This window comes from Oncorhynchus gorbuscha, unplaced genomic scaffold, assembly GCF_021184085.1.
Source record: "Oncorhynchus gorbuscha isolate QuinsamMale2020 ecotype Even-year unplaced genomic scaffold, OgorEven_v1.0 Un_scaffold_2008, whole genome shotgun sequence".
Classification (NCBI taxonomy): domain Eukaryota; kingdom Metazoa; phylum Chordata; class Actinopteri; order Salmoniformes; family Salmonidae; genus Oncorhynchus; species Oncorhynchus gorbuscha.
The window spans coordinates 12,820-30,000 of record NW_025746625.1 but is presented as its reverse complement, the minus strand read 5'-3'; the positions used below and the strand labels follow the sequence as shown (position 1 = coordinate 30,000).

The window sequence follows — 17,181 nt, the reverse complement described above, 5'->3', positions numbered from 1 at the left end:
CCCAGCAGCAATGTTCCAACATCTAGTGGAAAACCTTCCCAGAAGAGTGGAGGCTGTTATAGCAGCAATGTTCCAACATCTAGTGGAAAGCCTTCCCAGAAGAGTGGAGGCTGTTATAGCAGCAATGTTCCAACATCTAGTGGAAAGCCTTCCCAGAAGAGTGGAGGTTGTTATAGCAGCAATGTTCCAACATCTAGTGGAAAGCCTTCCCAGAAGAGTGGAGGCTGTTATAGCAGCAATGTTCCAACATCTAGTGGAAAGCCTTCCTAGAAGAGTGGAGGCTGTTATAGCAGCAATGTTCCAACATCTAGTGGAAAGCCTTCCTAGAAGAATGGAGGTGGTTATAGCAGCAATGTTCCAACATCTAGTGGAAAGCCTTCCCAGAAGAGTGGAGGCTGTTATAGCAGCAATGTTCCAACATCTAGTGGAAAGCCTTCCTAGAAGAGTGGAGGCTGTTATAGCAGCAATGTTCCAACATCTAGTGGAAAGCCTTCCCAGAAGAGTGGAGGCTGTTATAGCAGCAATGTTCCAACATCTAGTGGAAAGCCTTCCCAGAAGAGTGGAGGCTGTTATAGCAGCAATGTTCCAACATCTAGTGGAAAGCCTTCCCAGAAGAGTGGAGGCTGTTATAGCAGCAATGTTCCAACATCTAGTGGAAAGCCTTCCCAGAAGAGTGGAGGCTGTTATAGCAGCAATGTTCCAACATCTAGTGGAAAGCCTTCCCAGAAGAGTGGAGGCTGTTATAGCAGCAATATTCCAACATCTAGTGGAAAGCCTTCCCAGAAGAGTGGAGGCTGTTATAGCAGCAATGTTCCAACATCTAGTGGAAAGCCTTCCTAGAAGAATGGAGGCTGTTATAGCAGCAATGTTCCAACATCTAGTGGAAAGCCTTCCTAGAAGAATGGAGGTGGTTATAGCAGTAGAGAGGGGACCAACTCCGTATTAATGCCCCTGATTTTAGAGTGAGATTATTGGATGAGCAGGTGTCCTCACACTGTTGGTCATGTAGTGTATGATGGGCTATTTTATAGGTCACTGAGGTCTTGATGTTACTCTGTGTTGATGGTCTGTGTTGCTATGAGGGAACGCATTCATATAGCTCATTCTAGAACCTACTGAATTGAGTCTCTTCAATGAGGAGAATAAAGAGGGAGGGAGGAAACACAAACACTACATCCCCTCCATGAAAAACAAGAGTGATTCTCATTTATAAAAGCATGCCTCTGATGTCCGTTTCTCACTCACTTCAACCACTGTGTTCGTCATAGTGACGTTGTGATCGAGCTGCTCCTCTCCCTCTCTCTCGGTTCAGAACAGCGCGTGCCTCAGAACCCTGAGATAAACGGGTGTACGCAGCGCCGGTACCGGGACGCGGCTCCAACAGATCAACACTTGAAGAGAGCGACAGAGTGGAAACGGTCAAACGACTATTGATGCGTCCTGCTCGATTTTTTTTAACTCTTCTTTTGTTCATAGTGTAATGTAGACTTCAAGGGATTCGATTTTTCTTTGAAGTGTAAACTTTAACAACCACTTTTTAAATCATAAGGGAATCAAACCGCAATAATGAATGACATAAAACTTGCGGTTTTGGGAGATGAAGGAGTCGGGAAATCAGGTAAGACACATGTTTGTTGTTGTTCGTTTGGTTTGGCTTATTGTTTGTGTCCAAATGTGTACATTTTTCGTAGACTATTGATTTAAACTATCGTATTCCTTCCTCAGCTCTCATCGTTCGATTCCTGACGAGGCGATTTATCGGTGAATATTCCTCATCATCCGGTAAGGTCTCTAACCTACTTAGTTTGCTACAATAGACTTGTGTAACATGAATACAACTTCATGCTAATTATTATGAAACAATCTGTAAACAAAACAAAATAATTTACTTGCAAATGTTTTGTTTTCCAATTGATCTTTGATCCATTGTCATTGCTTTTACGCATCATTACGCACGTCCAGTTCTGCCATAATTACGTAATTGTTCGATTTCCTGACGTTACCAAGTGAACACATTGTCCTTCATCAGATGGTAGATGATTGGCTACAGCTCGGCTACTTCCATCAGAAGTATTTTTCAGTTGTATAGTAGGCTACATGCTGTATTGTAGGCCCACATGCTGTATTGTAGGCCCACATGCTGTATTGTCGGCCTCATGCTGTATTGTAGGCTACGTGCTGTATTGTAGGCTACGTGCTGTATTGTAGGCCACATGCTGTATTGTAGGCTACATGCTGTATTGTAGGCTACGTGCTGTATTGTAGGCCACGTGCTGTATTGTAGGCTACGTGCTGTATTGTAGGCTACGTGCTGTATTGTAAGCTACATGGTGTGTTGTAGGCTACATGCTGTATTGTAGGCTACGTGCTGTATTGTAGGCTACGTGCTGTATTGTAGGCTATTTGCTGTATTGTAGGCTACGTGCTGTGTTGTAGGCTACGTGCTGTGTTGTAGGCTACGTGCTGTGTTGTCGGCTACGTGCTGTGTTGTCGGCTACGTGCTGTATTGTCGGCTACGTGCTGTGTTGTAGGCTACGTGCTGTATTGTAGGCTACATGCTGTGTTGTCGGCTACGTGCTGTGTTGTCGGCTACGTGCTGTATTGTCGGCTACGTGCTGTATTGTCGGCTACGTGCTGTATTGTAGGCTACGTGCTGTATTGTAGGCTACGTGCTGTATTGTAAGCTACATGGTGTGTTGTAGGCTACGTGCTGTATTGTAGGCTACGTGCTGTATTGTAGGCTACGTGCTGTATTGTAGGCTACGTGCTGTATTGTAGGCTACGTGCTGTATTGTAGGCTACGTGCTGTGTTGTCGGCTACGTGCTGTGTTGTCGGCTACGTGCTGTATTGTCGGCTACGTGCTGTGTTGTCGGCTACGTGCTGTATTGTAGGCTACGTGCTGTGTTGTCGGCTACGTGCTGTGTTGTCGGCTACGTGCTGTATTGTCGGCTACGTGCTGTATTGTCGGCTACGTGCTGTATTGTAGGCTACGTGCTGTATTGTAGGCTACGTGCTGTATTGTAGGCTACGTGCTGTATTGTCGGCTACGTGCTGTGTTGTCGGCTACGTGCTGTATTGTAGGCTACGTGCTGTATTATAGACTACAGTGATTCAAAATAAAAGTATCTAGTCAATATTGGTATTAGTCTGTGTGTTGTCATTATTTAATATTGATCATATTTCTATGGATCCAAAGGTTGAATAACACTCCTCCGGGCAGTAGGTTAGATAGTGACTGTTGTGGAAACTGGACTTTACCGTAGCTTCATGTTATCTAATTATTGTCATTTTCTCCCCTCTCTGTCACTCCCCCATCTCACTCTCTCTCTCTCTCTCTCTCTCTCTCTCTTTCTCTCTTTCTTTTTTTCTTACTTTCTTTCTTTCTGTCTCTCTTTCTCACTATCCCTCTCTCTCTATCCTTATCTCTCTCTCTCTCTCTCTCTCTCTCTCTTTCTGTCTCTCTCTCTCTTTCTGTCTCTCTCTCTCTCTTTCTGTCTCTTTCTCACTCATCTCTCTCTCTCCCTTTTTCTCTCTCTCATGCAGAATGCATATACAGGAAGCGTCTGTCTATTGATGGTAGACAGCTGAATCTAGAACTCTATGATCCATGCTCACAGGTGAGTTGAGAGGAGGAGGAGAACCACGTTGTTGACCATCATGTTTTGTAAATGTATGGTACAGGATTATAAATGTATGGTACAGGATTATAAATGTATAGTACAGGATTATAAATGTATGGTACAGGATTATAAATGTATGGTACAGGATTATAAATGTATGGTACAGGATTATAAATGTATGGTACAGGATTATAAATGTATGGTACAGGATTATAAATGTATGGTACAGGATTATTTACATTTACATTTAAGTCATTTAGCAGACGCTCTTATCCAGAGCGACTTACAATATTATTATAAATGTATGGTATAAAATATTAAATGTATGGTACAGGATTATAAAGTCAGTGCAGTGAAAACCCCCTAACAGAGTAATCAATCTCACTTATTGTGCCCAGCCAAGCATGCAGCAGTCTCCCTCCCTCCCTGTCTCCCTCCCTCCCTGTTTCCCTGTCTCCCTGTCTCCCTCCCACCCTCCCTGTCTCCCTCCCACCCTCCCTGTCTCCCTGTCTCCCTCCCACCCTCCCTGTCTCCCTGTCTCCCTCCCACCCTCCCTGTCTCTCTCCCTCTTTCCCTGTCTCCCTCCCACTTTCCCTGTCTCCCTCCCACTTTCCCTGTCTCCCTCCCACCCTCCCTCTTTCCCTGTCTCCCTCCCACCCTCCCTCTTTCCCTGTCTCCCTCCCACCCTCCCTCTTTCCCTGTCTCCCTCCCACCCTCCCTCTTTCCCTGTCTCCCTCCCACCCTCCCTCTTTCCCTGTCTCCCTCCCACCCGCTGGGGTAACTTTACATCAGAGGACAGGCTTAGTGGAGGCTGGGGTAACTTTACATCAGAGGACAGGCTTAGTGGAGGCTGGGGTAACTTTACATCAGAGGACAGGCTTAGTGGAGGCTGGGGTAACTTTTCATCAGAGGACAGGCTTAGTGGAGGCTGGGGTAACTTTACATGGGAGGCCAGGCTTAGTGGAGGCTGGGGTAACTTTACATGGGAGGCCAGGCTTAGTGGAGGCTGGGATAACTTTACATCAGAGGATAGGCTTAGTGGAGGCTGGGGTAACTTTACATCAGAGGACAGGCTTAGTGGAGGCTGGGGTAACTTTTCATCAGAGGACAGGCTTAGTGGAGGCTGGGGTAACTTTTCATCAGAGGACAGGCTTAGTGGAGGCTGGGGTAACTTTACATGGGAGGACAGGCTTAGTGGAGTCTGGGGTAACTTTACATGGGAGGACGGGCTTAGTGGAGGCTGGGGTAACTTTACATCAGAGGACAGGCTTAGTGGAGGCTGGGGTAACTTTACATCAGAGGACAGGCTTAGTGGAGGCTGGGGCAACTTTACATGGGAGGACAGGCTTAGTGGAGGCTGGGGTAACTTTTCATCAGAGGACAGGCTTAGTGGAGGCTGGGGTAACTTTACATCAGAGGACAGGCTTAGTGGAGGCTGGGGTAACTTTACATCAGAGGACAGGCTTAGTGGAGGCTGGGGTAACTTTACATCAGGGGACAGGCTTAGTGGAGGCTGGGGTAACTTTACATGGGAGGCCAGGCTTAGTGGAGGCTGGGGTAACTTTACATGGGAGGCCAGGATTAGTGGAGGCTGGGGTAACTTTACATGGGAGGACAGGCTTAGTGGAGGAGGGGGGTAACTTTACATCAGAGGACAGGCTTAGTGGAGGCTGGGGCAACTTTACATGGGAGGACAGGCTTAGTGGAGGCTGGGGTAACTTTACATGGGAGGACAGGCTTAGTGGAGGCTGGGGTAACTTTACATGGGAGGACAGGCTTAGTGGAGGCTGGGGCAACTTTACATGGGAGGACAGGCTTAGTGGAGACTGGGGTAACTTTACATGGGAGGACAGGCTTAGTGGAGGCTGGGGTAACTTTACATGGGAGGACAGGCTTAGTGGAGGCTGGGGTAACTTTTCATCAGAGGACAGGCTTAGTGGAGGAGGGGGGTAACTTTACATCAGAGGACAGGCTTAGTGGAGGAGGGGGGTAACTTTACATCAGAGGACAGGCTTAGTGGAGGCTGGGGTAACTTTACATCAGAGGACAGGCTTAGTGGAGGCTGGGGTAACTTTTCATCAGAGGACAGGCTTAGTGGAGGCTGGGGTAACTTTACATGGGAGGCCAGGCTTAGTGGAGGCTGGGGTAACTTTACATGGGAGGCCAGGCTTAGTGGAGACTGGGGTAACTTTACATGGGAGGACAGGCTTAGTGGAGGCTGGGGTAACTTTACATCAGAGGACAGGCTTAGTGGAGGCTGGGGTAACTTTACATGGGAGGACAGGCTTAGTGGAGGCTGGGGTAACTTTTCATCAGAGGACAGGCTTAGTGGAGGCTGGGGTAACTTTACATGGGAGGACAGGCTTAGTGGAGGCTGGGGTAACTTTTCATCAGAGGACAGGCTTAGTGGAGGCTGGGGTAACTTTACATCAGGGGACAGGCTTAGTGGAGGCTGGGGTAACTTTACATGGGAGGCCAGGCTTAGTGGAGGCTGGGGTAACTTTACATCAGAGGACAGGCTTAGTGGAGGCTGGGATAACTTTACATCTGAGGACAGGCTTAGTGGAGGCTGGGGTAACCTTACATCAGGGGACAGGCTTAGTGGAGGCTGGGATAACCTTACATCAAGGGACAGGCTTAGTGGAGGCTGGGATAACTTTACATGGGAGGACAGGCTCGTTGTAATGAATGGAATGGGGTTTCTCTCATTCCATTCCAGCCATTTCTATGAGCCCAGCCTCCCTTCACCAGCCTCCACTGGTGCGTATCAGATTGCTTGGTTATAGCAACATGTCCTTGCTGTTTGTGTTGCTCTGCAGGCCTGTGAGGGGAAGTCGACTCTGACCGACCAGATCCACTGGGCTGATGGCTTCGTAGTGGTCTATGACATCAGTGACCGCTCCTCCTTCATCAAGGCTAAAGCCATAGTACACCTGATCAGAGAGTTAAACCTGGGAGTGGCCAAAAGGTAACCACGCACCTGTCCAGTCCATCTACTCACCTGTCCAGTCCATCCACTCACCTGTCCAGTCCATCTACTCACCTGTACAGTCCATCCACTCACCTGTACAGTCCATCTACTCACCTGTCCAGTCCATCCATTCACCTGTCCAGTCCATCTACTCACCTGTACAGTCCATCTACTCACCTGTCCAGTCCATCTACTCACCTGTCCAGTCCATCTACTCACCTGTCCAGTCCATCCACTCACCTGTACAGTCCGTCCACCCACCTGTCCAGTCCATCCAGTTCCCCTCACCTACCAAAAGGTAGACTCTCACGCCGATACAGACCTTCCAGTTCCCCTCACCTACCAAAAGGTAGACTCTCACGCCGATACAGACCTTCCAGTTCCCCTCACCTACCAAAAGGTAGACTCTCACACCGATACAGACCTTCCAGTTCCCCTCACCTACCAAAAGGTAGACTCTCACACCGATACAGACCTTCCAGTTCCCCTCACCTACCAAAAGGTAGACTCTCACACCGATACAGACCTTCCAGTTCCCCTCACCTACCAAAAGGTAGACTCTCACGCCGATACAGACCTTCCAGTTCCCCTCACCTACCAAAAGGTAGACTCTCACGCCGATACAGACCTTCCAGTTCCCCTCACCTACCAAAAGGTAGACTCTCACGCCGATACAGACCTTCCAGTTCCCCTCACCTACCAAAAGGTAGACTCTCACGCCGATACAGACCTTCCAGTTCCCCTCACCTACCAAAAGGTAGACTCTCACACCGATACAGACTTTCCATCCACTTGGCGTAGGGGGAGAGGGGAGTCAGTGGGACTGACATTCCATCCTAATATTGTCATTGTGCATCAATAGATTGGACGTCGATGTGGGTTTAACAGCCGCCCACACTGCCCAACAACTGTTACATCGTTAGTAATCCCATTAGTAGATTTTACCACAGAGATTCTACTCTCTGGCTCATGTCCATGTGACAATTATTCAGCACTTTTTTTTTAAAATTCAGAGCCAAGATCTATTGTCTGTATAGCATTTAGTTCTTGCTGGTAGTAATTCCAATACACCACTACACCACTAACTCATCATTCTGTCCCCATACCAATCCTCTAGTAAATATCTAGCTGCTATTGAATTCTCCTGCCACTATGAGAATTCTATTGCTGTTGAGGTGTCTCATGTCATCTCTCTATTATGGCTGAACTGATTGTTGGAATGTTTTCACTAGTGGTATTCTGGGTGATGAGGAAACATCTGTCTAATGGGATGAGGGAACATCTGTCTAATGGGATGAGGGAACATCTGTCTAATGGGATGAGGGAACATCTGTCTAATGGGATGAGGGAACATCTGTCTAATGGGATGAGGGAACATCTGTCTAATGGGATGAGGGAACATCTGTCTAATGGGATGAGGGAACATCTGTCTAATGGGATGAGGGAACATCTGTCTAATGGGATGAGGGAACATCTGTCTAATGGGATGAGGGAACATCTGTCTAATGGGATGAGGGAACATCTGTCTAATGGGATGAGGGAACATCTGTCTAATGGGATGAGGGAACATCTGTCTAATGGGATGAGGGAACATCTGTCTAATGGGATGAGGGAACATCTGTCTAATGGGATGAGGGAACATCTTTCTAATGGGATGAGGGAACATCTGTCTAATGGGATGAGGGAACATCTGTCTAGTGGGATGAGGGAACATCTGTCTAGTGGGATGAGGGAACATCTGTCTAGTGGGATGAGGGAACATCTGTCTAGTGGGATGAGGGAACATCTGTCTAGTGGGATGAGGGAACATCTGTCTAGTGGGATGAGGGAACATCTGTCTAGTGGGATGAGGGAACATCTGTCTAGTGGGATGAGGGAACATCTGTCTAGTGGGATGAGGGAACATCTGTCTAGTGGGATGAGGGAACATCTGTCTAATGGGATGAGGGAACATCTGTCTAATGGGATGAGGGAACATCTGTCTAATGGGATGAGGGAACATCTGTCTAATGGGATGAGGGAACATCTGTCTAATGGGATGAGGGAACATCTGTCTAATGGGATGAGGGAACATCTGTCTAATGGGATGAGGGAACATCTGTCTAATGTGGATGAGGGAACATCTGTCTAGTGGGATGAGGGAACATCTGTCTAGTGGGATGAGGGAACATCTGTCTAGTGGGATGAGGGAACATCTGTCTAGTGGGATGAGGGAACATCTGTCTAGTGGGATGAGGGAACATCTGTCTAGTGGGATGAGGGAACATCTGTCTAGTGGGATGAGGGAACATCTGTCTAGTGGGATGAGGGAACATCTGTCTAGTGGGGATGAGGGAACATCTGTCTAATGGGGATGAGGAAACATCTGTCTAATGGGGATGAGGAAACATCTGTCTAATGGGGATGAGGAAACATCTGTCTAATGGGGATGAGGAAACATCTGTCTAATGGGGATGAGGAAACATCTGTCTAATGGGGATGAGGAAACATCTGTCTAATGGGGATGAGGAAACATCTGTCTAATGGGGATGAGGGAACATCTGTCTAATGGGGATGAGGGAACATCTGTCTAATGGGGATGAGGGAACATCTGTCTAGTGGGATGAGGGAACATCTGTCTAGTGGGATGAGGGAACATCTGTCTAATGGGGATGAGGAAACATCTGTCTAATGGGGATAATGGGGAACATCTGTCTAGTGGTCTAATGGGGATGAGGGAACATCTGTCTAATGGTCTAATGGGGATGAGGGAACATCTGTCTAATGGTCTAATGGGGATGAGGAAACATCTGTCTAATGGTCTAATGGGGATGAGGAAACATCTGTCTAATGGGGATGAGGGAAGATCTGTCTAATGGGATGAGGGAAGATCTGTCTAATGGGATGAGGGAACATCTGTCTAATGGGATGAGGGAACATCTGTCTAAGGGTCTTCTGGGCAATGACGGAACATTTCTCTAAGGGTCTTTTGGGTAATGAGGGAGTCTTCGCCCACAGCATTCAAAGTTACGACATACTGTAAATGCCTCAGCAAAATAGTTTGTGGACAACAACAACAACAGACCTACAGTTTAGCACTGACATATACAATGACGATACCCTCAACTCTCCATCGAGGTTTTAGTCTCGTAGGTTACATCTGAAAAGGGCACTCTATTCCCTATAAAGAGAGCAATACTCTGGACTGCTTCTTGACCTCATTTTGACATGCCTCTGGTAAGAAATAGTGTCAAGTAAAATGGAAGAGGGTGTCATTTTCAGATGTCCCATAGTCTTTAAATGTCACTACCGTGTACTCAACCTGTCCTCCTGGTTTGTCTTGTCTTACATCCAGGGACTCATTATGTCCGTCCTTACTGTGTCTCATATATTTTCATTTCCTGCTCACCCTGTCTTCATCCTCCTCCTCTCTTTCCCCTCAGGGATGCAGACACTCTGGTGTTCCTGGTGGGTAACAAGCAGGACCTGTGCCACGTGAGGGAGGTGCGTCGAGAGGAAGGCCAGCGCCTGGCAGCCGAGTCCCAGACCCAGTTCTACGAGCTCTCAGCCGCAGAACACTACCAGGAAGTGGTCCTCATGTTCTCGAAGATGGTCCACAACGCCAGCCTTGGGGGCAAGGCCAAGGAGAGGAGACGGAGACCTAGTGGCTCCAAGTCCATGGCCAAACTCATCAATAATGTCTTCGGGAAGCGGAGGAAATCGGTGTGAAAGGGGAGATGGGAAAGGTCAAGTGTTTACCCCAGGCCTAAAGAAGCCTTGTTACTTCGTTACTCCCCTTGGGACTGTTGTTGAACGGTGAAAGGGATTGTGGGAAAAGGTCGATAACGTTGAACGGACCCACCACCGACAACAACATGGGCTTCACCTACTTTACTTGCTGTTGCTATTATTATTGTTGATCATGAAAAGAGTCAATAATAATTAGACCTCCACTCCTCTGGTTGCCAACCACCAAGGACAGCTCTATGTGGTATAAATGGTTCTGCACTTAGAACAGAGCTTAGTGGACTGATAGGACTGCTGCTGCTTACAGACTTTCTGACTCGTGCTTACCATACTCGCTACTGTGTGTGTGTGTGTGTGTGTGTGTGTGTGTGTGTGTGTGTGTGTGTGTGTGTGTGTGTGTGTGTGTGTGTGTGTGTGTGTGTGTGTGTGTGTGTGTGTGTGTGTGTGTGTGTGTGTGTGTGTGTGTGTGTGTGTGTGTGTGTGTGTAAATGACACCACAGGGAGACTCCATTATTAGCTATGTAGAGAAAATGATAGCACAGGGGAGACTCCCTTATTAGCTATGTAAAGTATATCACCACATGGGGAGACTCCATTATTAGCTATGTAAAGTAAATGACACCACAGGGAGACTCCATTATTAGCTATGTAAAGTATATGACACCACGGGGAGACTCCATTATTAGCTATGTAAAGTAAATGATACCACGGGGAGACTCTATTATTAGCTATGTAAAGTAAATGATACCACAGGGAGACTCCATTATTAGCTATGTAAAGTAAATGACACCACGGGGAGACTCCATTATTAGCTATGTAAAGTAAATGACACCACGGGGAGACTCCATTATTAGCTATGTAAAGTAAATGATACCACAGGGAGACTCCATTACTGGCCCTATTGCCTCTACTGCTCAATGCATGCCACAGTGGCAGACACAGTCCATGTTTCATACATCTTTCATTATGACTCAACTGTATCCCAAATAGCACCCAATATATAATGTACTATGTTTGACCGGAGCCCTATGGGCCCTTATCGAAAGTCGTGCACTAAATAGGGAACAGGGTGCCATTTGGGATGCTGCCTGAATACCGCTACAGAAGAGAGCCAGCAGTTTATTGGCATGAAGGTTGTTTTTTTTGGGGGGGGGGGGGATTATTTCTGTGGTTACTGTGGTTTCCATGGAAAGGTAATGTATCATAAAATAATGAATGTCTGTCTGTCTAGTTCCATCTTCATGTCGTTAATTGTTCCCTGGAATAAAGTCTGAATTATAAACTCATAAAATAATGTAAAACTATAATAAACACTGTAATCAAGTCTAGTTGTCTGTGGTTTTATGGAGGTGTGTGTGCTTTAAAAAATAAAAAAATTGACCTTTATTTAACCAGGCACTTCAGTTAAGAACATATTCTTATTTTCAATGACGGCCTAGGAACAGTGGGTTAACTGCCTGTTCAGGGGCAGAACGACAGATTTGTACCTTGTCAGCTCGGGGGTTTGAACTCGCAACCTTACGGCTACTAGTCCAATGCTCTAACCACTAGGCTACGCTGCCGTGTGTGTAAGTAAAGAAATAAAACAACTGTAAACAGACATTTTGAAAATAACAGTAGCGAGGCTATATACAGGCACCGGTTAGTCAGTCTGATTGAGGTAGTATATACATGTAGTTATTGTTAAAGTGACTATGTATATATGATGAACAGAGAGTAGCAGTAGTGTAAAAGAGGGGTTGGTGGGTGGCGGGACACAATGCAGACAGCCCGGTTAACCAATGTGCGGGAGCACTGGTTGGTCGGCCCAATTGAGGTAGTATGTACATGAATGTATAGTTAAAGTGACTATGCGTATATGATAAACAGAGAGTAGCAGCAGCGTAAAAGAGAGGTTGGGGGGGCACACAATGCAAATAGTCTGGGTAGCCATTTGATTACCTGATCAGGAGTCTTATGGCTTGGGGGTAAAAACTGTTGAGAAGACTTTCTGTCCTAGACCTGGCACTCCGGTACCGCTTGCCATGCGGTAGTAGAGAGAACAGTCTATGACTAGGGTAGCTGGGGTCTGACAATTTTTCTGACACTGCCTGGTATAGAGGTTCTGGATGGCAGGCAGCTTTGCCCCAGTGATGTACTGGGCCGTACGCACTGCCCTCTGAAGTGCCTTGCGGTCGGAGGCCGAGCACTTGTCATACCAGGCAGTGATGCAACCGGTCTGGATGCCAATTTTTGGGGGTTTCCTGAGGGGAAATAGGCTTTGTCGTGCCCTCTTCACAACTGTCTTGGTGTGTTTGAACCATTCCAGTTTGTTGTTGATGTGGACACCAAGGAATTTGAAACTCTCAACCTGCTCCACTACAGCCCCGTCGATGAGAATGGTGGTGTGATCGGTCCTCCTTTTCCTGTAGTCCACAATCATCTCCTTAGTCTTGGTTACGTTGAGGGATAGGTTGTTATTCTGGCACCACCCGGCGAGGTCTCTGACCACCTCCCTATAGGCTGTTTCGTCGTTGTCGGCGATTGGAGTCGTGCCTGGCCTGAACATGCAGTCGTGGGTGAACAGGGAGTACATGAGGGGACTGAGCACGCACCCCTGGGGAGCTCCAGTTTTGAGGATCAGCGTGGCAGATGTGTTGTTACCTACCCTAACCACCTGGGGGGCGGCCCGTCAAGAAGTCCAGGATCCAGTTGCAGAAGGGGATGTTTAGTCCCAGGGTCCTTAGCTTAGTGATGAGCTTTAAGGGCACTCTGGTGTTGAACGCTGAGCTGTAGTCAATGAACAGCATTCTCACATAGGTGTTCCTTTTGTCCAGGTGGGAAAGGGCAGTGTGGAGTGCGATAGAGATTGCGTCATCTGTGGATCTGTTTGGGCGGTATGCAAATTGGAGTGGATCTAGGGTTTCTGGGATAATGGTGTTGATGTGAGCCATTACCAGCCTGTAGTATAGACTCCCAGACTCACCTGGAGGAGGCATCTCTGTAGTATAGACTCCCAGGCTCACCTGGAGGAGACATCTCTGTAGTATAGACTCCCAGACTCACCTGGAGGAGGCATCTCTGTAGTATAGACTCCCAGACTCACCTGGAGGAGACATCTCTGTAGTATAGACTCCCAGACTCACCTGGAGGAGACATCTCTGTAGTATAGACTCCCAGACTCACCTGGAGGAGACATCTCTGTAGTATAGACTCCCAGACTCACCTGTAGGAGGCATCTCTCCAGTATAGACTCCCAGACTCACCTGAGTGTAAGGTAGACTATAGAGTTCCTGTCAACCTGCTACAGGCAACAGAGAACCACACTGTCAACAAACACCTGGAGTCTGTAGAGGGATATTTACGAAATGTACCATGGGTTTGCCTCCCAAGTGGCACCCTATTCCCTATTTAGTGCACTGCTTTTGACCAGAGCCCATAGGGAATAGTGTGCCATTTGGGACACAACCCATGTGTTCAGCTTTGGGACACAACCCATGTGTTCAGCTTTGGGACACAACCCATGTGTTCAGCTTTGGGACACAACCCATGTGTTCAGCTTTGGGACACAACCCATGTGTTCAGCTTTGGGACACAACCCATGTGTTCAGCTTTGGGACACAACCCATGTGTTCAGCTTTGGGACACAACCCATGTGTTCAGCTTTGGGACACAACCCATGTGTTCAGCTTTGGGACACAACCCATGTGTTCAGCTTTGGGACACAACCCATGTGTTCAGCTTTGGGACACAACCCATGTGTTCAGCTTTGGGACACAACCCATGTGTTCAGCTTTGGGACACAACCCATGTGTTCAGCTTTGGGACACAACCCATGTGTTCAGCTTTGGGACACAACCCATGTGTTCAGCTTTGGGACACAACCCATGTGTTCAGCTTTGGGACACAACCCATGTGTTCAGCTTTGGGACACAACCCATGTGTTCAGCTTTGGGACACAACCCATGTGTTCAGCTTTGGGACACAACCCATGTGTTCAGCTTTGGGACACAACCCATGTGTTCAGCTTTGGGACACAACCCATGTGTTCAGCTTTGGGACACAACCCATGTGTTCAGCTTTGGGACACAACCCATGTGTTCAGCTTTGGGACACAACCCATGTGTTCAGCTTTGGGACACAACCCATGTGTTCAGCTTTGGGACACAACCCATGTGTTCAGCTTTGGGACACAACCCATGTGTTCAGCTTTGGGACACAACCCATGTGTTCAGCTTTGGGACACAACCCATGTGTTCAGCTTTGGGACACAACCCATGTGTTCAGCTTTGGGACACAACCCATGTGTTCAGCTTTGGGACACAACCCATGTGTTCAGCTTTGGGACACAACCCATGTGTTCAGCTTTGGGACACAACCCATGTGTTCAGCTTTGGGACACAACCCATGTGTTCAGCTTTGGGACACAACCCATGTGTTCAGCTTTGGGACACAACCCATGTGTTCAGCTTTGGGACACAACCCATGTGTTCAGCTTTGGGACACAACCCATGTGTTCAGCTTTGGGACACAACCCATGTGTTCAGCTTTGGGACACAACCCATGTGTTCAGCTTTGGGACACAACCCATGTGTTCAGCTTTGGGACACAACCCATGTGTTCAGCTTTGGGACACAACCCATGTGTTCAGCTTTGGGACACAACCCATGTGTTCAGCTTTGGGACATTCCTGACGTAAGTCTTGCGTTTTTTTTTGTCTGGAACAAAGAATGTTACTAGGCAACCTGGGGCAGCAGGGTAGCCTAGTGGTTATAGCGTAGGGGCGGCAGGGTAGCCTAGTGGTTATAGCGTAGGGGCGGCAGGGTAGCCTAGTGGTTATAGCGTAGGGGCGGCAGGGTAGCCTAGTGGTTATAGCGTAGGGGCAGCAGGGTAGCCTAGTGGTTATAGCGTAGGGGCGGCAGGGTAGCCTAGTGGTTATAGCGTAGGGGCGGCAGGGTAGCCTAGTGGTTATAGCGTAGGGGCGGCAGGGTAGCCAAGTGGTTGGAGCGTAGGGGCGGCAGGGTAGCCTAGTGGTTATAGCGTAGGGGCGGCAGGGTAGCCTAGTGGTTGGAGCGTAGGGGTGGCAGGGTAGCCAAGTGGTTGGAGTGTAGGGGTGGCAGGGTAGCATAGTGGTTGAAGCGTAGGGGTGGCAGGGTAGCCTAGTGGTTATAGCGTAGGGGCGGCAGGGTAGCCTAGTGGTTATAGCGTAGGGGCGGCAGGGTAGCCTAGTGGTTATAGCGTAGGGGCGGCAGGGTAGCCTAGTGGTTATAGCGTAGGGGCGGCAGGGTAGCCTAGTGGTTATAGCGTAGGGGCGGCAGGGTAGCCTAGTGGTTATAGCGTAGGGGCGGCAGGGTAGCCTAGTGGTTATAGCGTAGGGGCGGCAGGGTAGCCTAGTGGTTGGAGCATAGGGGTGGCAGGGTAGCCAAGTGGATGGAGTGTAGGGGTGGCAGGGTAGCATAGTGGTTGAAGCGTAGGGGTGGCAGGGTAGCCTAGTGGTTCGAGCGTAGGGGCGGCAGGGTAGCCTAGTGGTTAGAGTGTAGAGGAGGCAGGTAGACTAGTGGTTAGAGTGTAGAGGCGGCAGGGTAGCCTAGTGGTTAGAGTGTAGGGGTGGCTATGTAGCCTAATTGTTAGAGCGTAGGGGTGACAGGGTAGCCTAGTGGTTCGAGCGTAGGGGTGGCAGGGTAGCCTAGTTGTTAGAGCGTAGGGGCGGCAGGGTAGCCTAGTGGTTGGAGCGTATGGAGGGCAGGGTAGCCTAGTGGTTGGAGCATAGGGGTGGCAGGGTAGCCAAGTGGTTGGAGTGTAGGGGTGGCAGGGTAGCATAGTGGTTGAAGCGTAGGGGTGGCAGGGTAGCCTAGTGGTTCGAGCGTAGGGGCGGCAGGGTAGCCTAGTGGTTAGAGTGTAGAGGAGGCAGGTAGACTAGTGGTTAGAGTGTAGAGGCGGCAGGGTAGCCTAGTGGTTAGAGTGTAGGGGTGGCTATGTAGCCTAATTGTTAGAGCGTAGGGGTGACAGGGTAGCCTAGTGGTTCGAGCGTAGGGGTGGCAGGGTAGCCTAGTTGTTAGAGCGTAGGGGCGGCAGGGTAGCCTAGTGGTTGGAGCGTATGGAGGGCAGGGTAGCCTAGTGGTTGGAGCATAGGGGCGGCAGGGTAGCCTAATGGTTAGAGCGTTTGACTATTAACCTAAAAGGTTGCAGGTTCAAATCCCCGAGCTGACAAGGTTCAAATCTGTTGTTCTGCCCCTGAATAAGGCAGTTGGAAAGAAATTCTTATTTTCAATGACGGCCCGAGGTAAAAGAACAAACACATTTATCATCTCTACAAATCACACGGATTGAAAACCCAAAATACCACGGGTGTCTTTTTGTGTGTAAATCAACATCTATTTTTTAGATGGTTTCTTGGTAAAGGGGATTATGATCTCATCCAGTTTAGACATTTCCAGCACTCTAGTGTTTCCATTCTAGGGCTTCTCTCTCTCTTAAGAATCAACCAGACAAATAATACTCATATTACTGTAAACCAACCAGACGAATAATACTCATATTACTGTAAATCAATCAGACAAATAATACTCATATTGGTGTAAATCAATCAGACAAATAATACTCATATTACTGTAAATCAATCAGACAATTAATACTCATATTACTGTAAATCAACCATATAAATACTACTCATATTACTGTAAATCAACCAGACAATTAATACTCATATTACTGTAAACCAACCAGACGAATAATACTCATATTACTGTAAACCAACCAGACAAATAATACTCATATTGGTGTAAATCAATCAGACAAATAATACTCATATTACTGTAAATCAACCAGAATAATACTACTCATATTACTGTAAATCAACCAGACAAATAATACTCATATTACTG

The 17,181-nt window shown here is 47.9% G+C and overlaps 1 protein-coding gene across 1 annotated transcript; it reads left to right on the top strand.

Annotated features, from left to right (window-relative positions):
- Nucleotides 1–1,451: 1,451 nt before the first annotated feature.
- LOC124024800 (ras-related and estrogen-regulated growth inhibitor-like protein) lies at nucleotides 1,452–10,963 on the top strand. The gene is made up of 5 exons (XM_046338554.1): nucleotides 1,452–1,618; nucleotides 1,726–1,782; nucleotides 3,545–3,618; nucleotides 6,441–6,589; nucleotides 10,015–10,963. Exons 1-5 carry the CDS (start codon nucleotides 1,567–1,569, stop codon nucleotides 10,298–10,300), a joined length of 618 nt encoding a protein of 205 aa, XP_046194510.1. The 5' UTR covers nucleotides 1,452–1,566; the 3' UTR covers nucleotides 10,301–10,963.
- Nucleotides 10,964–17,181: the final 6,218 nt, after the last annotated feature.

What these genes read in the sequence shown, in the direction of transcription:
- LOC124024800 (XM_046338554.1), top strand. Translation starts at nt 1,567, where the DNA reads ATGAATGACATAAAACTTGCGGTTTTGGGAGATGAAGGAGTCGGGAAA. An exon ending in TGAAGGAGTCGGGAAATCAG is followed by an intron (nt 1,619 to 1,725) that starts GTAAGACACATG and finishes TTCCTTCCTCAG; the next exon opens with CTCTCATCGTTCGATTCCTG. An exon ending in TCTATGATCCATGCTCACAG is followed by an intron (nt 3,619 to 6,440) that starts GTGAGTTGAGAG and finishes GTTGCTCTGCAG; the next exon opens with GCCTGTGAGGGGAAGTCGAC.